Below are 20,317 nucleotides of genomic sequence, written 5' to 3'. Positions count from 1 at the left end.
TATAAATTTTAAATCTATTTTCGCCACAAACGACCTGAACGCTTCCCATAGAATAGCGCAGGAGTTGGCAGCATTGTGTTCGGTCCTGGGGTTGGGGGATGTATTGTTGCTGATTTATCGCGAACCGCAGTCAACGTTTGCCATTGTCTGCGATTTTGGCACTGTTAACCCGATTTTCCACTTTTCATGCGACAACGCGACACACACAAGGATGTGGATAGAACGGTATGGATGGAGGGTTAGATGATTATGTTTACGTTGCGCCACCGTTAGATGCCGCTAATGTGGCGGAGCACGTAGCAGCCAAGTCACGTCATTCCGGCCAAGACAGAACGCATCGGGAAACGAGATCACGTCTGGGGACCGTGCGAGATTTCTAGCAATTTCATATGGCTTCCTATCGAGATCTATCTTTCAATTAAATTCCTATACGGAAAGACGCCACTTGCCCACCCATCCACCTATTCCTCCTTCATTCCCGGTCGCGGTTCAATTTCAATCAAGCCCAGAACTGCTGGTTCCGGCACGTTGCCCCAAAACTAATTTCCCCCCCCCAACATAAGTTTAAACTTTGGCAATAATAACTGGCACAGCTACTGCCGCAGAGATTGTTCCACCTTAATTTGATCACAGAATCGAGCTGGGAAATATTTTCATTGCATTTTTGCGCTTGTCGCGTATCATTTTAAGCTCTTTTACATAAATTTTCCCCGCCATAAACAAATATTTTTCGGTCAGGGGCGACATACCGCGCTTTGTCGCAGTTTTCAACTTCATTTAATTTAATTTATTTTTCAGCAGTTGGGAAATTTATGTAACAACTTTTTGGCTGCGGCTGCGGCTGTTATTTCAAACTAATTTGCATAAAACGAACGTCAAGTGTTCCCTGCTTACCTGACACATATGTATGTAGGTTCGCCCAGGATCCCCAGTGCACCCGAAACAAAATGAAAATAAGAAGAGATCTCGATAATAAAGCAACAGGATCCGAACGGGGCGAAACGGTCAACTCGCCATAAATTGCCCCTTGATGACTCTTTTGAAAAGGGCCACGGACTCGGTCCTCGGCTGAGACTCGCAATTCGATTTCATTTTTATGGCGCATAAATTATTCAGAGTTTGTCTATAGTCTATAAAATGTTGAGCTTCGTTGAGCCAGCACTAAACAGGACATCATTCTGTTTGGTCGCCTTTGTTGTACCACTGACCCCGCTGGCGAAAGGATGAGCAACAATCCACGGACAAGGATCCACGGACAGGGACCCACTGACAAGGAGCAATGGCTGACCTTGTATCCCTTTTTCTAAATAGACAATTTGCCCATCTTTACGCACTATTGTTTTGTATTCTCGAGGCGATGTGGCCCCGCCATTTCGGCCCTCCCTTTCGATGGCATAAAAATCAGTTTAGTCCTGCGACAGCGCCACGATTTATGCTAGAGTCCTTTGTTGTTGCTCTGTTTCTTGTTTTGTGTTTTTTCTTGTTGTGTTTGTTTTTTGTAGCTTGTATTTCTTGTGTGTTTGAGTGTGTAAGCTGGCAACATTTTTACGACTAAATCGAGAGCCACAAAACGTTACGGCAAATCACTTTTCAGCTTCAACTTTTCGAGCCAACAACAGCATATGGGCATCGTTTAAAAACAATTGGACCTTAAAGCCAGCATTCAATACAATGTTGTTTCTGGTGTTGGGGATTTGTCGAATGAATAGTAAAATCTTAGGACAGGACTGGGGCTGGATGAAGAAGGAGACTCTTGGCTGGGTAAATCCAATTTAATTTCCATTGGTTTTTAATCCATTTAAGATGTTCTGTCCGTCCCGGAAAGTGCAGCCTCACTGTTTGCCCTCGAAAATCAAATAGCAGTGATATTGCACTTTTCCGCCTTTATTTGCCAAAGCAAAAGGATAAACAATCCGAAGGAGCAGAGTGGATTGTGCGATTGCAATTAGTTTTTGCTGGGTGTGTTGTCAGAAATAGTAATATTTTTATGATAAGTACTCAGGACACTGCATTATTTATGACTTGCACGGTTCGGCAATCGCTTGACAGTTAATACAATAATGTATGAATAAATAAAATTTAATTTTACCTAAAAACTGACAACGATCCCCAGACAAATTTGAGGACAAAAATGTGGAAAATATGAGGAAAAATGGGAAACGGGACCAACTTGGCTGGCAGAAGGGAAAGAAAAACAGTTTTGTTTGTTTGTCCGTCGGCTGTTGTGCGGCATATTTGAGCGTATTTGCACAAAATACGTGAAATTACGCGAAAAGTTCAGACTGCTTGTCCTGTACGTTGTCCCTCTGCCAACAACCAGTGTCCTTTGTCCTCGACCCAACTACCACAACGAAAAAAATACAAAATAAGAAGGGAAACCAAGAAAGTTTCAAGGCAGAAGCTAAGTGCCTGCGGAAGATGACTGGGTAACTTGATATTCTGCATTTAATTTCGATGTCAAGCGATGTCGGGATGGTCCATCCCCAGGAGACCATACCGGGGCCATCCGGCGTATGCGTAATATTTTAACACGAAATATAAAACGAGCTTTCCTGGTAACGACCTTTGTTTAATCTTTGACGCATTGAGAGTTTCCCTTTGCCATTTCATTTTATAAGCGAATTATTAATGAGCTCCTTGCCATATAAGTTAATAATCCGCCGAACGCTGACACAAAAAAAAAAAAAAACAAGAACAATAAAAACATGAACAGAAACACTTTATGCCCGGACCGTGGCGGAAATCTCATTTGTCATGCAGCCTGGCCATTTATCAGTTGGCATTTAAAAAGCCATTAAAACCGAATCCGGCAAAAGAGGAATTGAAAAAATAAAATTTACGCAAAATACGAAAAATGCACAAACAGGACTCGGCAAAGGCAGCAACGAACCTTGAAGTCTCGGCCTCGAACCTGCGCCAGGTTTCAGTTTCAGTTCCACTTCCAATTCAATTCATAATTTAAAAGCCGGCCGACCGATTGTCGATTACCGATTGCCGGCCTGCTGACTTCCATTGGAGTCAGACCAATAAATTAATATAAAAATTCCTCACGCCCAGCCAATAAGTGAACATTGAGGCGTTTTATCGCCCCGTCCAGACTCGCAGGAGGCTGATAGCAGGAGGATGGCAGGATGGCCAGGATACCCAGGATAGCAGGCTCTAACCGCCGTCGTCTTGAGATCGTGAGATGTCTGAGATGCCGGCACACTCTAGCCGTTTGCTTTGGACTTGGAAGGCACCCAGGGACTTGGACTTTGCCTGCTAGTGTGCTAGGGAGTTGGCGGATCCTAGTCCTTGGGGGCCATTGTCGACCACTTGGTCAGACATTTGCGGTATGCGCAAATAGAACATGGCATTAAACGGGCCTCGGCGCAGAACCATTATGCATTTATGGCCCGACGGAGGTGGCCACGGCTCCGACTTAAGTCCTTCTTGGTTATTGCGAAGTGTCTGGCCATAAATGTAGCAAGTCAAATACCCACGCATTCCGATTGGTACAATGACAGGCCCAAGAGGATAGCAAGCCTTTTCAATTTGTTTTTTGAATTCTTTGTAATATACCTTAATTACTTGTTTATAGCAAAGCAATTCTACAAAATATGAATAAATTGCTTAACTATCAAGGAAATCCTATTTGAGTAACAACTTCTAATTAGTAAAAAATAGGAAAGTTATTGGTAGAGGTTTAAAAATTAAGAATTTACATAAGAAAGTAACTAATTAATAAAATAATGGAAGTTAGCATAAAATATGTATATGCATTCCATAGAGTCCTGTTTAAAACTGAGTTTATTGCAAATTTTTAGAACCCTACTTAAAATTTTTTCTCAATTAGGAAAATAAAGGATTAAACATTTTAAACTTTTAAATTTGTTAATTGATTTCAGATGAAATACGAAATAAAATTACATTAATGGCTAAAATAAAGAGAAAATATCAATACAGCATTACTATGAAATATTTACTGTTGTGAAAAAATGTAATGATGAGAGCCATCACAAATTAATCAGAATTCAGAGGGAAACATAATTTAATATTAATTTAAAATGGAAATTTATTGATTCCAACAACACTTGGTCTTTTATTTCAACCTTTTGTATTCCAGTGCTAATTGGAAATGGCTCTTAAATCGTTTCAAACATCGATTAATTTGCAAAAAGTTTTGACCAAGTGAGTTCCTTAAATCTAAAGACACGTCAGAAAATGGCTAGAAAGTTTTGGATGTGACCTCGTTGGCTCGTGGGCGACTGAAAAATGGCTTGGGCAACGGGACGGCAACCGCCAGCGGCAACTTTGTTAATGGTTTTGTCATAAATTTTAATTCGATTGCATCAGAGCAGACGGCTATGCACGCCGAGACTGCCATTCAAACTGGGCATGAAAAATGCATTAGACGCTGCAGCCAGGACTCGAGGAGCCGAGAGGAAAAGTTTTTGATGGTGCGGTTGCCCACGGAGATGAGTTCCCAGTTCCCCAATCCCCAATCCCCCGGTCTCAATATGCTCCCAAAAGGCAAGCCGCAGACACAGTCTGTTGTTTGAAGACTCAATTAATTTATGCAGTGTGAAGTAAAGTTTTCATCTGCTGGAAGAAGGCTTTAAAATTGCACTGCGAAAGGAGCCAAAAGAAGCAAGGGGAGCTCAGCTGGCCTCAATTACAGAACACGAACGGACGGCTTAATAAGGAGGCGGCAGCGGTTGGCAGATCGACTTCGAATTCGTTCAGCAGGAAATGCGTTCAATTAATGAATTTTAAATGCCTTCTCATTGTCACTTCCGCACGCAGGCTTCACCGGCAGCCCGCGGGCATACGGTGCGTATGCGTAACGCATTATTTGCCAGTCAACCGCCAAGGAAGTGAGTCAGTGGGAGGCGGCCGGCGCAGGTGACTGGTGGCAGGCAGGTGAGCCAAACCAAGGCTGATGAAGGATAAAGGACACTGCGGCATTATTATCTCGACTGCGGGGCATTTCTGACATCCAGCCTTTTATTCTTCCAGCGATACTACAGTGGAACTACAAACGAACTTTATTGGGAATCTACAATGTAGACTCTACATTAAGAAATTTTTAAAAATATGGAAAAAATATTCATATATATAGGCTTATTTTTTCTTATCAGTTTTTGGTTTTTCCTTCTTGTCCTTATCTTTCTTATCGTCCTTCCCTACGGCTTTCGCCTTCTTGTCCTTGTCATCTTTGTCCTTTTTACCTTTTGCATCCTTGGCCTCAACTTCATTAGCTTCCTTGTCCTTCTTTGGTTTATTTTCAGGTCTAGATAATAGACATATATTAAAAATAAATAATATCTGAAAATCCTGACTCACAGCTCCAAAACCGAAATGGGATCGATGTCTAAATCGGGTATTTGAAATTTGGGAAACTCGAGCAAGTCCACGCCCTCGCCACCACCATAATTTTCGCCCAACTTGCACATGGCCTCCTCCAACTCTTGGTAATATTCGGGAGTGGGATCTACAGGTTTGCCATCCGGACTCTTGAGGCGGTATTCCCGTACCTTCTCCTCAAAGGCCTTGTAGCAGGCATCCCTCTGGCGAACAGTCGAAACCGAAAAGCTACGACGCCAAATTAGGCTCGAAGTGACAAATCGTGAAAACATTTCGATCGTGTTGTAGTTTATTTCATTTGTTGTGCTTACTGGCAACTGATGTTGAATGAATTTTTTTCGATGATAACTTGATGTTTTCTTAAATTTTTGGATTATTTCCCAAACTTTACCGAATTCTGAAGAGCCATCTCAGAGGACATATCTTATTGATGAATATATTTGAAACATTATAGTTAGTTCTAATTACCTACTGGTTTCCATCAGATGTCGGTTTTTACCGACATACCTAACTACTTCTTCCACTGTACCACCGTGTGGGAGGCAGTGCGTGCAGTGCCTGTAAAAGGCAGGGTGCCCACATTAACTACAAGGATAATGTCGCTGCCGTCCGCCCAACGTCTGCGGCATGAAAAAATAACAAGAAAATTCCAGGCATCGTTCATTACGAGCGCAGACCGGCATTCAGCCCTTTGGCCAGGTGCGTGGATGCGTCCTGCCCAGAGGGGACAGGAGCCCAAGCAGTGGCAGAACCAGGATCAGGATCAGGAGCAGGACAAGACGGGCGACAAGACAAGACATCCGAAATGTTTTATTGTTGTAACTGTCGCCCGGCGGCATAAAATATAGTCTGGGACATATCCTGGAGCGCGCGACTCCGCCGCTGACACAAATCACATGCAACCTTTCCAACTTCCCTCTTCCCTTTCCCAACGTCCCCGAAAAATTAAGTGGAACGCAGGACGAGGGGCGCTTCTTGGAGCTCGTACGTGCCCGCATTGGCCCTTTTTTGGAACTGAGTTCACCTTTCTTCGGGACACCAAATTATGTAAGCTTAAAGGGGGTTTAGTGTGGTATGTGTGTGTTTGCGGGTCGTCCTATATGTTTTTCGTCTTCCGTTGTAGCAAATGTTTTGTTAGCGCGCTGCTCTCCAGCTTTCCGCTTGCAAAAATTATGCGGAAACGGAAGCGACAAAAGGAAAACCACAATTGGAGGCATTGGGACTATCCTGTCGGCATGTGTGTCTGTGTTTGCGTGTGAGAGTGGCACGTGTCCTGTTCACAAGATGCCGTACCTGGACCCACTTTGTCATCAGACCGAATTAGGACTATTCAATTTTCATTATTAAATAATGCCAGGCCATTGACGGGCGACTGTGTCTTTGCGGACGTGTCACTTGACAAAATTAAATGCACATCGGAATTTATGATAGTGCGTGCCTCCTTTCCACAGGAAGTACGGGCTGAACAGTAATTAAATTTGTCCAAACTGTGTATTGCACAATCATAAATCTGTTCCTAATCTATGCTACCCGGAAAAAGCAAACCCCAGCCAAAATCTAACAGCCAACAGCCAAATTCTCAGTTCGAGCAAACTCCACTCTGGTGGCGTCGCAGCGATAAATCAAAATGAAACTCACATAATTTTTATCGTTTTGCACAATTTTGCATATGTCTGTAGGTATGTGGGTCGAAGGCGGCGCTCCTCCTTCTGGTCGATTCGGTTTTCGAGTTAAACGTTTCAATAAAGCCAAGCACCTGTCAATAAATCGAAATTGCCTCTCGTATTATTTTTATCGGCTACGTTTCGTTTACATTGCACAAGATGCTTCACTTTCAGCATTGCCGGCGGCCACGCCTCGTAACAGTATATATGTTTCTATATATCATACGTATACGTGTATATCTAAACCACAGACATGTGTCAGTATGTCGGTGAGTTTGGGGCATGTGTTTGGGGAAAAACCGGAAAAGCGACCTTAGTTATCTCTCACCGCCTCGTCATCGCCATCATCTTCTTCCAGTTGAGCGAATCCTGCGGGTCCTTCCTCCATCCTCCTACCATCTGTGTCCCGTCTGGACCCGCCGGTTTCCAGACTTTGCCATAGGATTTCATCTCCGTCTCAGCTTTGTTTCTTCGCCTTTAGGACGTTCGAGAGCTGGTCGAGAGTTCCGTTTTAATTCAGTTTCGGCAATCGAATTGTGGACAGTTTTCATGGCTTTAATTACGGGTGCGCCTTTGAAGTTGCTCGCCGCTTTAATTTTAATCCACTTGCCCGTTTAAAAGCAACCAAGTACAATTTTTACGAGCTCCGAGCCCTATGAAAATTTAATAAGCAGACGAAGCTCGTATAATGAGAGTGGCAGCTCAGGCCAGAAGAATCGGGACATGGTGGAGCAGCAGCCGCATCCTTATCCACTTCCTCATCCACAACCGAATCTGAATCTGAATCTGACTCCTTTGGCCCAAGACGAACACCCACATCCACCCACATATGTCATGTAAAAAGATTGTTTAACAAGCAGGGCAAAGATGGAGGAAGCTTAAAAATGAAATGCGTTTCTCGTTTTCACATGACTGCCATTGGATATGTCACAGTGGTTCACCAAGTTGTAGTTAAAATGTACTTAAAGGTATATGAAGAAAACGAAATGGGAGAAAATCACAAGAGACTTAAGCGAAATGTCTTGCCCTTCAAAGCAAGGCAGAACCAAGAGGGAATTCGAGAGACCCGAGTAGCATGTTTGAATCCTGTAGCGCAATAAAAGAATATTTTATTTTATTAAAAATAAAACTGTTAATTGATAAAACTTTTCTTTTAACTTCTTAGCTTTAAACCTTTTTTAGACCACTGTCTCCGTTTCGGCCTTGTGGAAAACGTTGCTCTCGTTGTGCCGAGCCAACAAACAAGCGAAATATTATTTACGAGCTGTCAAATCCCAGTTAACATGGCTTACACAAGGCGACCAAGGACGTCTTCGAGTGTGTGTATCGTGTTTCTGTGCCTCGGCGTTTGTATGCTCGATGCGGCCGCATAGTTCGCTAAGAGACAGCTGAGGCTGAAGATGCGCCGCCACAGTTACAGATACAGATACGGGCCCAGATGCAGATACATCTACAGATTAACATCAACAGATATAGATACGGAGATACTCCCAGGGAGGGAGGCTCGTTCAAAAAGTGTGCCAGGACGTCTCGCCGTAGCCAAATGCCGGATCCTTCGAATAAAACGAAACGCAGAGACAGCATAATAAAATAAAAAGCATAAATGAAAGCCGAGGCGGCCTGGCGAGGAGACCACGAAAATAATTTAAATTTATGTACTTGTGCGTATTTATTTGTTCGTTTGGCTTTTATTTCCTCTGCTGCCTCTTGATTTGTTTCCCTTTCCCTCGTCCTTCCCCCATTACCCCAACCAGGCTCCATTCGCAGGCGCTCTCTTTCCACTTTCTCCGCGGAGGAGCAACGGCAGAAAGCATTAAATTCAATTTGCTTATGTGAGTATCTGTGTGTCTGCCACTCAGCGTCAGTTACAGCAAATGAGGAGACGACTCGGCAGGGAGGGGCACTGCTATGGTAGGGACAGGGGCAGAGGCAGGCGTCAGGGATATGGAGGTCCTGGCAAGGCCATGCCAATTTCGGCGACCTGTTGTGTTGTTTAAGGAATTACTTAACATGGCAAAAGCGCCAGAGTGTGCGTGTGTCCTTAATAAATATTCGGAGTGTCCTCTTTTGAGACTGGGTAGCAAAAACAGTACAAATATATTCGGAAATATTTAACAAGAAATTTAACCTTAAATCAGAGGAAGCATCTTAAAGGTCAACTAATTATTAATTTAAGAAATATTTTTCTTATTTTTTAAAAATTTTTAATTTATGATTCATTTAATTGAAGTGGAATTTTCCAAAGTGAATATTTTAAAAACTCAACAATTGTTTATTTGAGAATTCAAATCGTTTGCCATTCCTCAAATTTCGGGCATCACATCTCAGGCGTTTCGTCCTGGCAAGGAAAATTTTTTACGCGCCGCTGCTGCCCATTCTTGTTTCCCCGGAGAGCGTGTAAGATTTTTCCTCGGTCTGGATCTGGCTCTGGATCTCCTTATCTCGGGGATGTCTCCGGGTCTGAGTGCGCTTGACAATGCGTGTGCCATCTCGACAAGTTTTTCTCAAAAAGTGAGACAAGTGGAAATCCGTTAAAGAAATACGTGAAACACATAAAGGAGATGCCGTCGCTGCCATTGCTGTGGCCCCTGTTGCTTTCTTCCTACATACATACAGGATATGTATATCAGGATATATGTTTATATTCTGTTTTTTTTTTTTTTTTTTTGGATGATGCTCAGAGCAGCGGCATAAATATATGCGCGTGTGTGCGGACAAAGAAATGTCGTCGGCAGCAAATAAAAATTAATTGAAAAATGTTTATCAAGGACTTTGCCTGGTAAAATTTAAATGCGCCGAGGACAGAAAGAGGGGATCGGGGAGCGGAAAAGTCTGATAATTGATGGGAAGACATGGCGGCGGAAAATTAAAATTAATATAAATTTCCATCAACGCCCCCGCTGGTGTTGGCAATGCGGCTGCTGCAAATAAATGGATCATTGTCGCCTGGTTGAGTGCAGAATATGGGGCTTCTAAGCCGAGCTTAATCGACGCCACATGCAGCATGCCACATGCAGCTCATTTCAAATGCAGCCGGCACTTTACACTCCGACCAGCCGCCCCGCCACCGCCAGCGAGGCGAGGCCAACCATTCGAACTAAAATATATTTTGTGCAAAATATTCTCGCCGAACTAAAAATTATGCAACGCATTAAAAATTTAACAAGCGCTTATCCGCTTAGTGCAACGCCTGTCGCGAATGGGGAATAGCCGGCATAATGGGTGTATTCTGGGTGGTTTTTGGCTTGTTTTTCACTGAGGGAGTGGGAGCCAGTTGCGCGAACGTCACTTTCAATATTTAAATTTTGACATTTTCAGCATTTGACAGAGGCGAGTGGTGGGAGAGTGGGCTGTGGGGCGACATGAACAATATTGCATCAATGCAAATTGGGCAGAAATAATATGCAAACATTGGCACAAACAGAATGGCAACCTAATTGGCAGCAATAACAAAGTTGCCATGCATTAGTGGCGGCGGGAAAAACGATAGAAAGGGAATTCTCAATTACGTGTGTAGAATTTCCGAATTTCCTAATTGCAATTGAAATTTCTAATTTACAGACCCATACCTATACGGAATACAATATGCAATATATCTCAATCTTCATGGCTGTTGCCAAGGATTAAGCCACGCCCCCGCCATTAAAGTCGTTCCCCCTAACTTGGTTAGAATTAATATTTAGCTGCGAGAAACTTTATTTGCCTTGCAATGTTTTAACCTCCCCCGGCTGGCAACAAAGTGAACAAAGTATCTGCGGTTCCTTGCCAATCCGTATCTGGTGGATCTGGTGTATCTGTGTGCGGTGTCTGCGTGAGTGGTGGTGTGCGTGTTTTAAAATGCAACAGATGCGCCAAATTAATGCGACCATTAAATTGTATTAGCGTGTGCAAAATGTAAAGCGCATTTGCTGGCAGATTGCTTCAGCCAAGTGGGAGAGACTACTCCTAGCTTTGCTCCTGCAACTGTATCTGTAACTGTGAGTGTAAATGTATCTGCATCTGTGTAGCCGTAGTGCAAATGTATCTGCACCGCAGTTGCGTTGCGCTGTGCGTTGTATTTGCTGCAAATTTGTGTGTGAATAAACATGAGAGTCGTTGCATTAATGCGCATACAAAAGCCAACAGCGCCGAGTCCTTGCTCCATCTCCCATCTCCCAGATATCCTTGGGAACAAGGATTTAAATATCCCAGTGGCAAAAGGGAGGGAGGGAGGAGGTCCGCTGGATAGAGAGCTGCTCAATGCTAAAATATCACGCAGCGACTGCGGCGTCAAGTTTATGTGGCATGCCACAAAGTACACACACACCCACGCCCAGCCACAGTCGTAGTATGAGATAGAAAACTGCATTTGCCTGTATTTGCGCTTTTCGCTGCGTTCTTGTTAGAGCGGATTCAGTTCCAACAATGCGGCACCGAGTGCAAATACAACTTCATTTATAAACCTGAAAAAATCATTACGTAAGAGCTTGTTGGCTTAATATAATTTAAATAGTTTTTAAACGCAAACAAAAATGTTTCAATTATCGTACTGGTATTTGTTTGGTAACAAAACTTTTCAAATTTTCAAAGAAATTCTATTCTTAAGTTTTATCTGCATTTATAATACTATTTGCCGCAGAGTAAAGCCCATTATATACCGCTCTTTTTAAAATTTTACCAATTCCAGATCCCCAATTTTTAGCCACTTTTCAGAGGAGTTAGGCAGAAAAATACCATCACTGTGCCAAATACGGATACTTATTCATTAGCCATTTGGCATAATTTGTTGCCTTGCTCTAGGCTCTCCTCGATTCGTGTTGCAATAATTGCAACCACAATGGAACAACTCCGGAGCCACTCCCGGGCAGGGGAAGGAATACCACTAATAGGCTTCTAATTGGGCACTCGCCGCCTTTTTGTTGCCGCTTTTGTTATCCTTTTTTTTTGTTGTTATTTCGCCATTTCGGTATTCCAATTAAAATGCATCTGTTTGTGATGTATTTGAACCTACCACCACCCAGCAGACCCGACACCACCCTTGCACTATCCAATTTGGCCGCAGGCAGTTGCAAGTAATTTTACCCATATACTGCCACACTGCCACAAATAGAAGCAACTGGAGTTGCCCTTAAGCTGCACACAGAGCTCATTAAAGCGGACCAAATCCGTGCTTAGTCGGGAGTTCCCGCATCGATGGGTGGCCGGGGGGAGTGGCTGGGAATCAGATCCATTAGCGGTACCTGCTTGATTATACATTTCGACTGGGAGCCCATAGGAAGATGCAGCTGCTGCTGATATGTACTATTATCGAATGATGCGATGAAACCCAACTGGCTAATGGCACGCCGTTCGGACTTTGCCGGCATACAAAATTTCGAAAGAAAGTCTGTGTGATTCTAATACGTTTGTTTTCGTATCGTGTTCAGGGCCCAAGCCTGTTGCGGTCATAATTATATTAATGAACATGTGCCCTCGCCCCCAACCGACACACAGATGCACATACGAGGCCGGTCAGGTTGCATGTGGCATCTCATGGATGTTGGACGGGAACAAAGGACTGTGCATATATTTGCATAGGCATATTAATGCCATAATTATTTGGCACATGGACACAATGCACAAGATGTATGCAATATTTAGCATGTCAGCTATAGTATTGGTTAGCTGCCTGCAATGTGTGTCCTGGACGTCCTGTCCCCTCTGCGGCTGCTGTTGCGATTCCAATTGCATTTCCCTTATTGAAACAGTTCGGACGGCTGTGAAATATTTCGGCTTCACTTGCCAACTGATGCATAGTTGTTGGCCAGCTATTTTGGGGTTTTGTGATATGTCGACAGACACACACATCCAGACACGCACACTAATTCATAATGTAACTCAATTAATTTGGTCTGCCTATTATTTCAAGTAAATACTGAGCTTCGGCTGCAAGAAGAATCTCCACCGCAGTCCGAAAGTCCTGCAGTCAAGCTGTCACTTCCCTCGACCTTATTCATCTAATTTGCTCTGCTCCAGTGGCTTAAACAATTCTCCTTATTTTGGCCACAACTTTGCCCTGCGTCTGGTCAACTATTTGATTACTTATTCATTAGTCTGTAATTTGCGCTGCTGAAATATTCACATCCCGAGTTGATTGTTTTGATTCCAAATTGTTTGCAAGGATTTGATTTACATGCTACACAGATCTGATTAAAATTTCTACAAAAAAAAATAGGATAAAACCATAATTAGCAAATGGATTAATAAGTAGTATTAGGGTTTGAGTTCTAAGATAGATTTTGTGGCTCGAATTGGATCTAATATCATACTAAAGAGGACCTTTATATTTTCTAACCTTAATCCTCCTTTTAGACTTAGATTATTATTATTTAGGAAGAATTAGATAGAAAAATTACTTATTTTTCCTTAATATATTTTACTCACAATTTTTCGACTTAAGGACATCCTATTATAATGACATGGATACGGCGGTAAGTGAATAACCCATTTAGCTTCTATTCCATTATGCCTGTAAGTGCAACCCTTGTGCTCCCCTCGACCGCAACCGAATTCCATTGTTTTTGGCTTAAGAAGCATAAGTATTGGACCGGCTACTATTGAAATATAGGGCAAGAGGCATCATGCCATGAAATAAACAAGTCCAGCATCAATGGCAATGTGGCAACGAACTCCGATTCGAAGGGAGACGCACAGACCGATGTGGTGCATAATGAATGGAGTGCATTTGCTGCGGTGGTTGAAGTGGGGGTGTGTGGGCGACGGTGGCCATCTAGTGCCAGTGGGGGTGGTGGTGGTTTCAGTGGCAGGCCTGCCATCTGTTTGCTGTGCGCCAAGTGCGGATTAAAGGTGAAATAACGCAGTTTGCCATTCCAAGCAACTCCAAGCCAAAAACCGTACAAAACCAACCCCCAACGGCAAACACTCGAAGCCAGGAGCAGATTGCGAACGATCCAAAAGCATAATGCCTTGCATTAGCGTGCAATTTGCTCATTTCCAGTCAGCTAGTTTACGACTCCCCCTTCGAGGAGTACTTAACGTTAATCCTATGCCCTGAGTCCTGGCCCCTGTTCCGTGTGCCTGATTCTGGGCCTGGTACTGCGCCCCGGAATGGCATTTGTTTATCAAACAATTCCAATATGCTTATGGACCTTAATCTTCAATCTATCTTTCTTGGTTGCACAACAAAAAATGATATTTTTTTAGTCTCAATAGAGGACTCAGTACTTAATATTAGCTATTTACTTGTCTTATATAATTCTATTTATCTTAGGTAAATTTAATATCATTTATATGAAATTTTATTTGATATTTTATTTTGAAATGAATCATTTTATTTAAAACCTAAAAACTTAGGTGCTGCGAACCGAATCTATCATATAAGTTTAGACTCTGAACTTGTATTTAGTTGATTTCTTCTTAATATATATTTTATTAAATTTAGTTTTAAATAGTGTGAAACACTTTTAATAAAAAATCATTGATCAATATTATATACAGTTTAGTACCTCAGACGTTCGTTTAAAAATGAATAGTGGAATAACTGTGTCAAATACTTATTTTATAAATACAAATTTAATATTCACTGCTCTTTTCTCACTGTGTACCTATAGAGCCACTCTTTCCGGCATTGTTTTATTGCATAATGGGTGAAGTGTCTGCTCAGTCGAGACCCGTCCTCCCCTATTTGTTTAGGATTAGAGCACATCCCAAACCCGGTTGGATTTAACAACTTGCATCTTTTGTTCGAGTGACTGCTGGTGGAGGGTCGACCCTTGACCCTGAGCTCTAATTTGAGTTTGACATTTATGTCAATATTTGGTCAGTCATTGTTCGCACTCACACATCCGCTTACGTTTAAACACACACGCACAGTCGCACATTGTTTTGGATGCGGACAGCGAGAGGGGTTGTCCTTTATTATATTGTTACGCTCGGTGTCCTCATTGTGTCGTTTGGGTGTCTGGTTTTTCGCCCCACGTTGCGTTTTTGCGGCTTGCCACATGCGGGTGCAGGGACACTGTCACTAATATAAATTTATTGCACGCACTAAAATACAATTAAATAAATTATGAGATTTGCTCAAAGCGGCAACGGCTGGCGTGCATTTCTTATGATTTCAAACAGATTCAGATCCGGAGCCCCGGACTAAGCCTAGTAATTACCATGGGACCGGCGTATCCTTCGGAGATAATCGGCGGAGAGTTCAGGTGAGCGAGAGCCACTGAATCGGGGGCAAAGGATTTCTATTAAAAGCCGCAACAAAGTAGCGCAAAGTAAGACAAAGTAGACACTTCCCCCAGCACCATCCGGGGCAGTAAAAGCGCAACATGTTGCCTCAAGTAGCACAAACACACGCACACACACAGGGACGCACACCGAAGAGATACAGATACTAAAAGAAAGATACAAACAGCCCGGACTTTGCCTACTTTGTCTGCCGGAGTCTCATCTACATGCCGTGAAAGCAGCTCACACCCCCGCCCCCTGTAAATTATGGAGCCGTGCACGTCTGGTCATTAAGCCAAATAAAACCGGCGCAAGATTTATACACGCGCCAAGAAACGGGCTGGAGACGGGGCAGGGGTTGCGGCAGGGGCAGGAGCAACACCAGGAAATAACAGGCAACAGAAGGCTTCCTTCCTGGCAACAGGCAACTTTCAAATGGACTCGGACTAGTCTCGATTTTGGGTGCGGTTGCGCGTTGCGTTAACTTTTCGATATAAATTTCCAGCTGCTTGTGCTTGTGCGGCACTTAATTTTCCAGCCCACCTTCGGCCACCCAGCCGGCTCCCCCCGTTCCAACACGAAAGGAAAAACTACCCAACTGTATCTGGAGACCCATTGCCATCTCCATTCAGTGTCTGACTCCGGGACACGTTCCACGTTTTTGCCACCTGTCCTAGGTGGGGTATGCACCGTGCAACAGTTAATCTTAGTTACGTTTAGTCGGCTGGAAATAAACTCACATTTGGACTCTGTCTATGCCAAAGGACATCTATTTATTCGGCCTAGCCCCAGACGCGTTTAATAAGATCACGTAATTTATTTAATTTGAGTTGCCACATAAGTGGCTGGCTGTATATTTTTTCGGAGGAATTATGGAAGGGGCATAGGATCAATATGTATAATATTAATCAGGTATGATAGGAGGTTATATTATGAAAGAAGATCTTATGCATAATTGAAGCTGTAATCGTTATGCTGTAATGACTTTATTAAGTAGAATTATAATCCATTTCCTTAAGATTTCTTAGTGAAAAGATACTTTCAATGAAGCTTTAAAGAAGCTTGTTTAAAGACATTTATCATGTCTTAAGAACATAAACTTATTCACTTTTAAAACCAAACTAGAAAAACTGAAAACTTTTAAAGCCAAGCAGTCCAACAAACCCATTTAGATCTCGTCTCTTTACGGCTCTCAATCCAAATGAAAATTGGTCGGTGGTCCCCGACACTTTAAAGTTTAATAAACTTTATCAAATGCACTCGAAATCAAGTTGCACTTGCCACGATACAGCTGCGAGCACCACCGATCTTCATTTCGATAACTTTTCTGTGGCGAGTGGAGGGGATGCGTGGGAGTTAAGCACACATTTTGGTCTGGCAAGTCAACAAAGTGGCGCCGAAACTTTATCTAACACTTTGCAGCTTGGCGAGATACAGAGAACAGCCTGCCATAGGAAAATACCATACTACTCGCTATAGAAAAGAGAAATCCGAAGAGGATATTCGGGGGAGTGGGAGTGAGAGTGGCAGTGCTAGTTTCAAGTTTCAAGTGCAGCCGGAATGCGTCACGCACTGGTGGCATAAACGAAACCAAGCACTTGCCTCATTGTTTAAGGGACCAAAAAGTGGTAATACTAGGGGGTTAGGGGGAGTCGTGAGGCAGGAGGTGTGGCAGGGCTTAACTTTCGGCACACTTGGTGCAGTCATAAAAAGAGAAATAACGGCAACAAAATCCGTATCAAAGGCTTGGCATAAACCAAGCCAAGCCAGGCAGCCAAGCAACATCAGCAAATGGCTAAAGCCCAAAACTAACTGCTAAATGGTTTGCTGCGGACTTTTCACCCAAATGCGCTCTCAAAATTGCGGCACACCTTTTTTTTTTTTTGGGGCACGCAACTTGGCTCGTAAAGTCTTGCCATTTCATTCGGCATTCAGTGAAACCTTTAAGATTTCGACAAGATGCTCAGAACTTTTCCGAAAAATCTGGCAGAGTCTGCTCAGTGCACTCCTTTCTATTAGTTTTAATTAAAAACTTTCCCTAAAGACTGCTCTTTAAAATTCAAATGTTATGGCCTAAATTGTATTTAATAAAGTCAGAGGTGGCTGTTACATTTTTATTCCGATTTTGGCCAACAATACTCGGCTAAACAATTCGCATTGGAACAGTTTAACTGCAGGGTATCCGCATTGTCCTCACTTTAATTTGCAGCTCACTATTGTTCGCCACTATTGTTTGTCTTTTGTTTCATTTGCTTTTAATTTTGCGAGTGTTTTCGGTGTTCGGTGAGTGCAGCTGGAGTCTGTGCAGCATCTTTTTTGGCGCCGCGTCGAGCTGCAATTTCCAATTTGCAATTTGCCCGAGGGCGCCATAATTATTTTGTTGCAATTAAAAGTCTTGACACTGCCAATGCGAAAGAAAAGCACCAGAATTTGCCAATTTATGCTCGGCTGTCTTTGGCTTTTTGTGGGAAAAGGGAAACAATTACATTTCCTATTTAGAATTATTCAAGGAATCAGCCACAATTGAACTGGAAAGCAGATACTCGGGGAGTAATTACCTCAGCTGGCTTATCCCATTTCGACTCTCCGCGGTCGGTCAATTGGACAGAGTCACAAATCCGGTATTACACAAATCAAATATCAAACGATCCGCCATAAATGTTTGATGGCCATAAAATTTCAATTTGCCCTATTAATTCGGCACAATACACAATTCCAATTCCGAAATATAATATTTCACAGTCATCCTGTGTAGCCTGCAACCTCCGACTGTGCGCCTCCCCGCCTTCCCCGCCCCATCTTCTAAGCGATGGCGAAAATTTAACATAGAACGAAATTAATTTTAAATTATGCATGACCTGCTAGCGAAGCGAAACGGAGCGGAGCCCAAACCGCCGGGGATTTCGGAATTTCCACCTGCCAACATTAACCCAGAAAGAGTGGTGGGTGTCTATGTCTTGTGCAATATCCCCCACCGGAAGCCCTCCCCACGCCCCTGCTGTAATTTAAACCAAGGCTCCTAGGAACTTTAAAAGGACGCAGGAAGTGCAGCATCTCAAAAAAAAAAAGAAAAGAGAAGAACGGGCCATGGCGAAGGGGTTTCTTTTTTCTTTACGAGTGGCGAGTTTTTGCATTTATTGAGTAATAAAATCGTAAATTTTCCACGCCATGTTGCAAGTGAGCTCCCCTTTTTTCCCCTTTTTCCCATCCGACATCCTTTTTTCGCCGTTCTCCCCGTTTCGTCATTGAACCTTCAGGCCCTGCAATTGCTGGACATTCAACAAGCGCAACTCTGACTGACTAACAGAAGAGGCTACACTGGAAAAAAGTTTTGGTTTTTACATAGAATATATTTACTATAATATTATGTACTTTTATAATTATAAGTATGAAATAACTGATATATTGAAGAAGTACAAACGCCTTCTTTTGTACTCTCTAAGGACTCTCTTAATGTATAACTAATACATGTTCTTTATCATGATCCATCCATTTAACATGATCTATATTTTTTCTTTTGAAAGAAATATGTATACATTAATCCTTTGAGAATAACTATATTTTTTAGCCTTTATTTTATAAAAAGAGATTTCTATTTGAATTGTTTGACTGATTTGAAGAAAGTCAACATCCAAAAAATATACTTCAGTGTAGAAAAGTAACCAGGCCGCAGGTACGGGACTCTGGGCCGACGCTCGCTTGCCTCCTAACGAGCCGTGGCCAGGCTGTCGCTCCACCAACCCCCTCAACCACTCACCCATCGAACTACCGACCCACCCACCACTCGTCCACCCACTCCACGGCCCTTGGAAACCCCCAGAAACCCAATGGCAAGCCCGTCTGTTGCCGCTGATGCGACGCGATTCCTTTGTGTGCCATTGTCGAAAATTGAATTTCAAATTATTTTCACAGCTCTCTGGCCTAGTGGTGCTCCACTTTGGAGCCCCGCCTGGCACGCCCCCTTCCTTCTGCATCCTCCTCCGGCTGACTGACATTGAGCCGTAACTGTCTCGGTGGTCTGGTCTCCGTATAATCGCAGCTTTATTAATTTTTTATCGCCTACTTGTGCGGCGATTTTTTGAATTTTTATTGGAAATTAAAAATGCTAATGTCTTGAGTGGCGTGGTACTGCTGGGCATTGCGGCCAGGTCCTTTCTGGTCCTGCCACGTCCTTCACCTCCTAGCCGCCTAGCTGCCGTCTCCTCATCTCTAATGCTTTTCTAATTCGCGTTGGCGAATGTATCCAGAAAGTCCACCGACCGACCTGTCAGAGTTTATTAAGCGCTTTGATCTCCTGCTGGCCTTTGGTTTCGGGCTTCGGGGTAGTCAGGACGTTAATGATGTGGCAAATTATTATGGCAACTGACAATTGACTGGGCCCTGAGTCACACTCCTCTGGAAAATAAGTTTTCTCCAAAATGCATTCAGCTTGAATGGCCATTGATTTGGATCTTAGTCTTCTGCTTCACTTTTGATTGGCTTTGACTTTGTGGATTTTTTCTGGTTTTTTTCCCTCCACAACAATTGCATTTATTGAAAACTTTCAGACTTGGGAGGAATGGGAAGCGTATGGGGGCGGCCACATGTCTGAGTCGTAACATTTAGCTTGGATTCCAAACAATTTGCCAAATTGACTCTGGCATTATTTTTTCTGCCTAAAGACTTTTAGAATAATAAGACGGCTCAGCGGGTTTCCTGCAAAAACAGAGCCTTTCGCCGAAAACTCTTCGTACATGAGAAAAAAATCTACACAATAAATAAAATTCAGAAAAATAATAATATTTTTTCCATGTACAATAGGGAATTTTCTCCCGGAGGCTTCGTGCATTTTTGATTCGCGTGCTAGCCTGGGGTTTATAATTTCTTAACAAAGGTGCATATGATTTGTTCGGCGGCTAAGCGCGGCCGGTCACGTTCCAAAGAGCCTCTGGAAAACCTCCTTAGCCCTACAAGGCTGACAGGAGTCGGGACTAGAAGAAGAAACAAAATACATATTTATATGAAAAGGAGCCAAGCGAAAGTCAAATGTCATGTTTATGTCATGTTACCATTTCGTTGACTCCTTCCCAAGCCCAGGAACTTCCACTCTTTCGGGGCATGCC

General features: G+C 43.0%; 2 protein-coding genes across 2 annotated transcripts in view; both read right to left on the bottom strand.

The window, feature by feature from the left end:
• The window catches only part of LOC6507340 (connectin), a 100,064-nt gene that overhangs the window by 67,202 nt on the left and 12,545 nt on the right, over nucleotides 1-20,317 (bottom strand). The window lies entirely within an intron of this gene.
• LOC6507336 (ATP synthase-coupling factor 6, mitochondrial) lies at nucleotides 5,005-5,676 on the bottom strand. The gene is made up of 2 exons (XM_001956185.4): nucleotides 5,326-5,676; nucleotides 5,005-5,272 (listed from the first exon to the last, which is right to left on the bottom strand). Exons 1-2 carry the CDS (start codon nucleotides 5,616-5,618, stop codon nucleotides 5,104-5,106), a joined length of 462 nt encoding a protein of 153 aa, XP_001956221.1. The 5' UTR covers nucleotides 5,619-5,676; the 3' UTR covers nucleotides 5,005-5,103.

Source organism: Drosophila ananassae, chromosome 2R (genome assembly GCF_017639315.1).
Source record: "Drosophila ananassae strain 14024-0371.13 chromosome 2R, ASM1763931v2, whole genome shotgun sequence".
Taxonomy (NCBI): Eukaryota; Metazoa; Arthropoda; class Insecta; order Diptera; family Drosophilidae; genus Drosophila; species Drosophila ananassae.
This window is presented reverse-complemented; position numbering and strand designations above follow the sequence as displayed.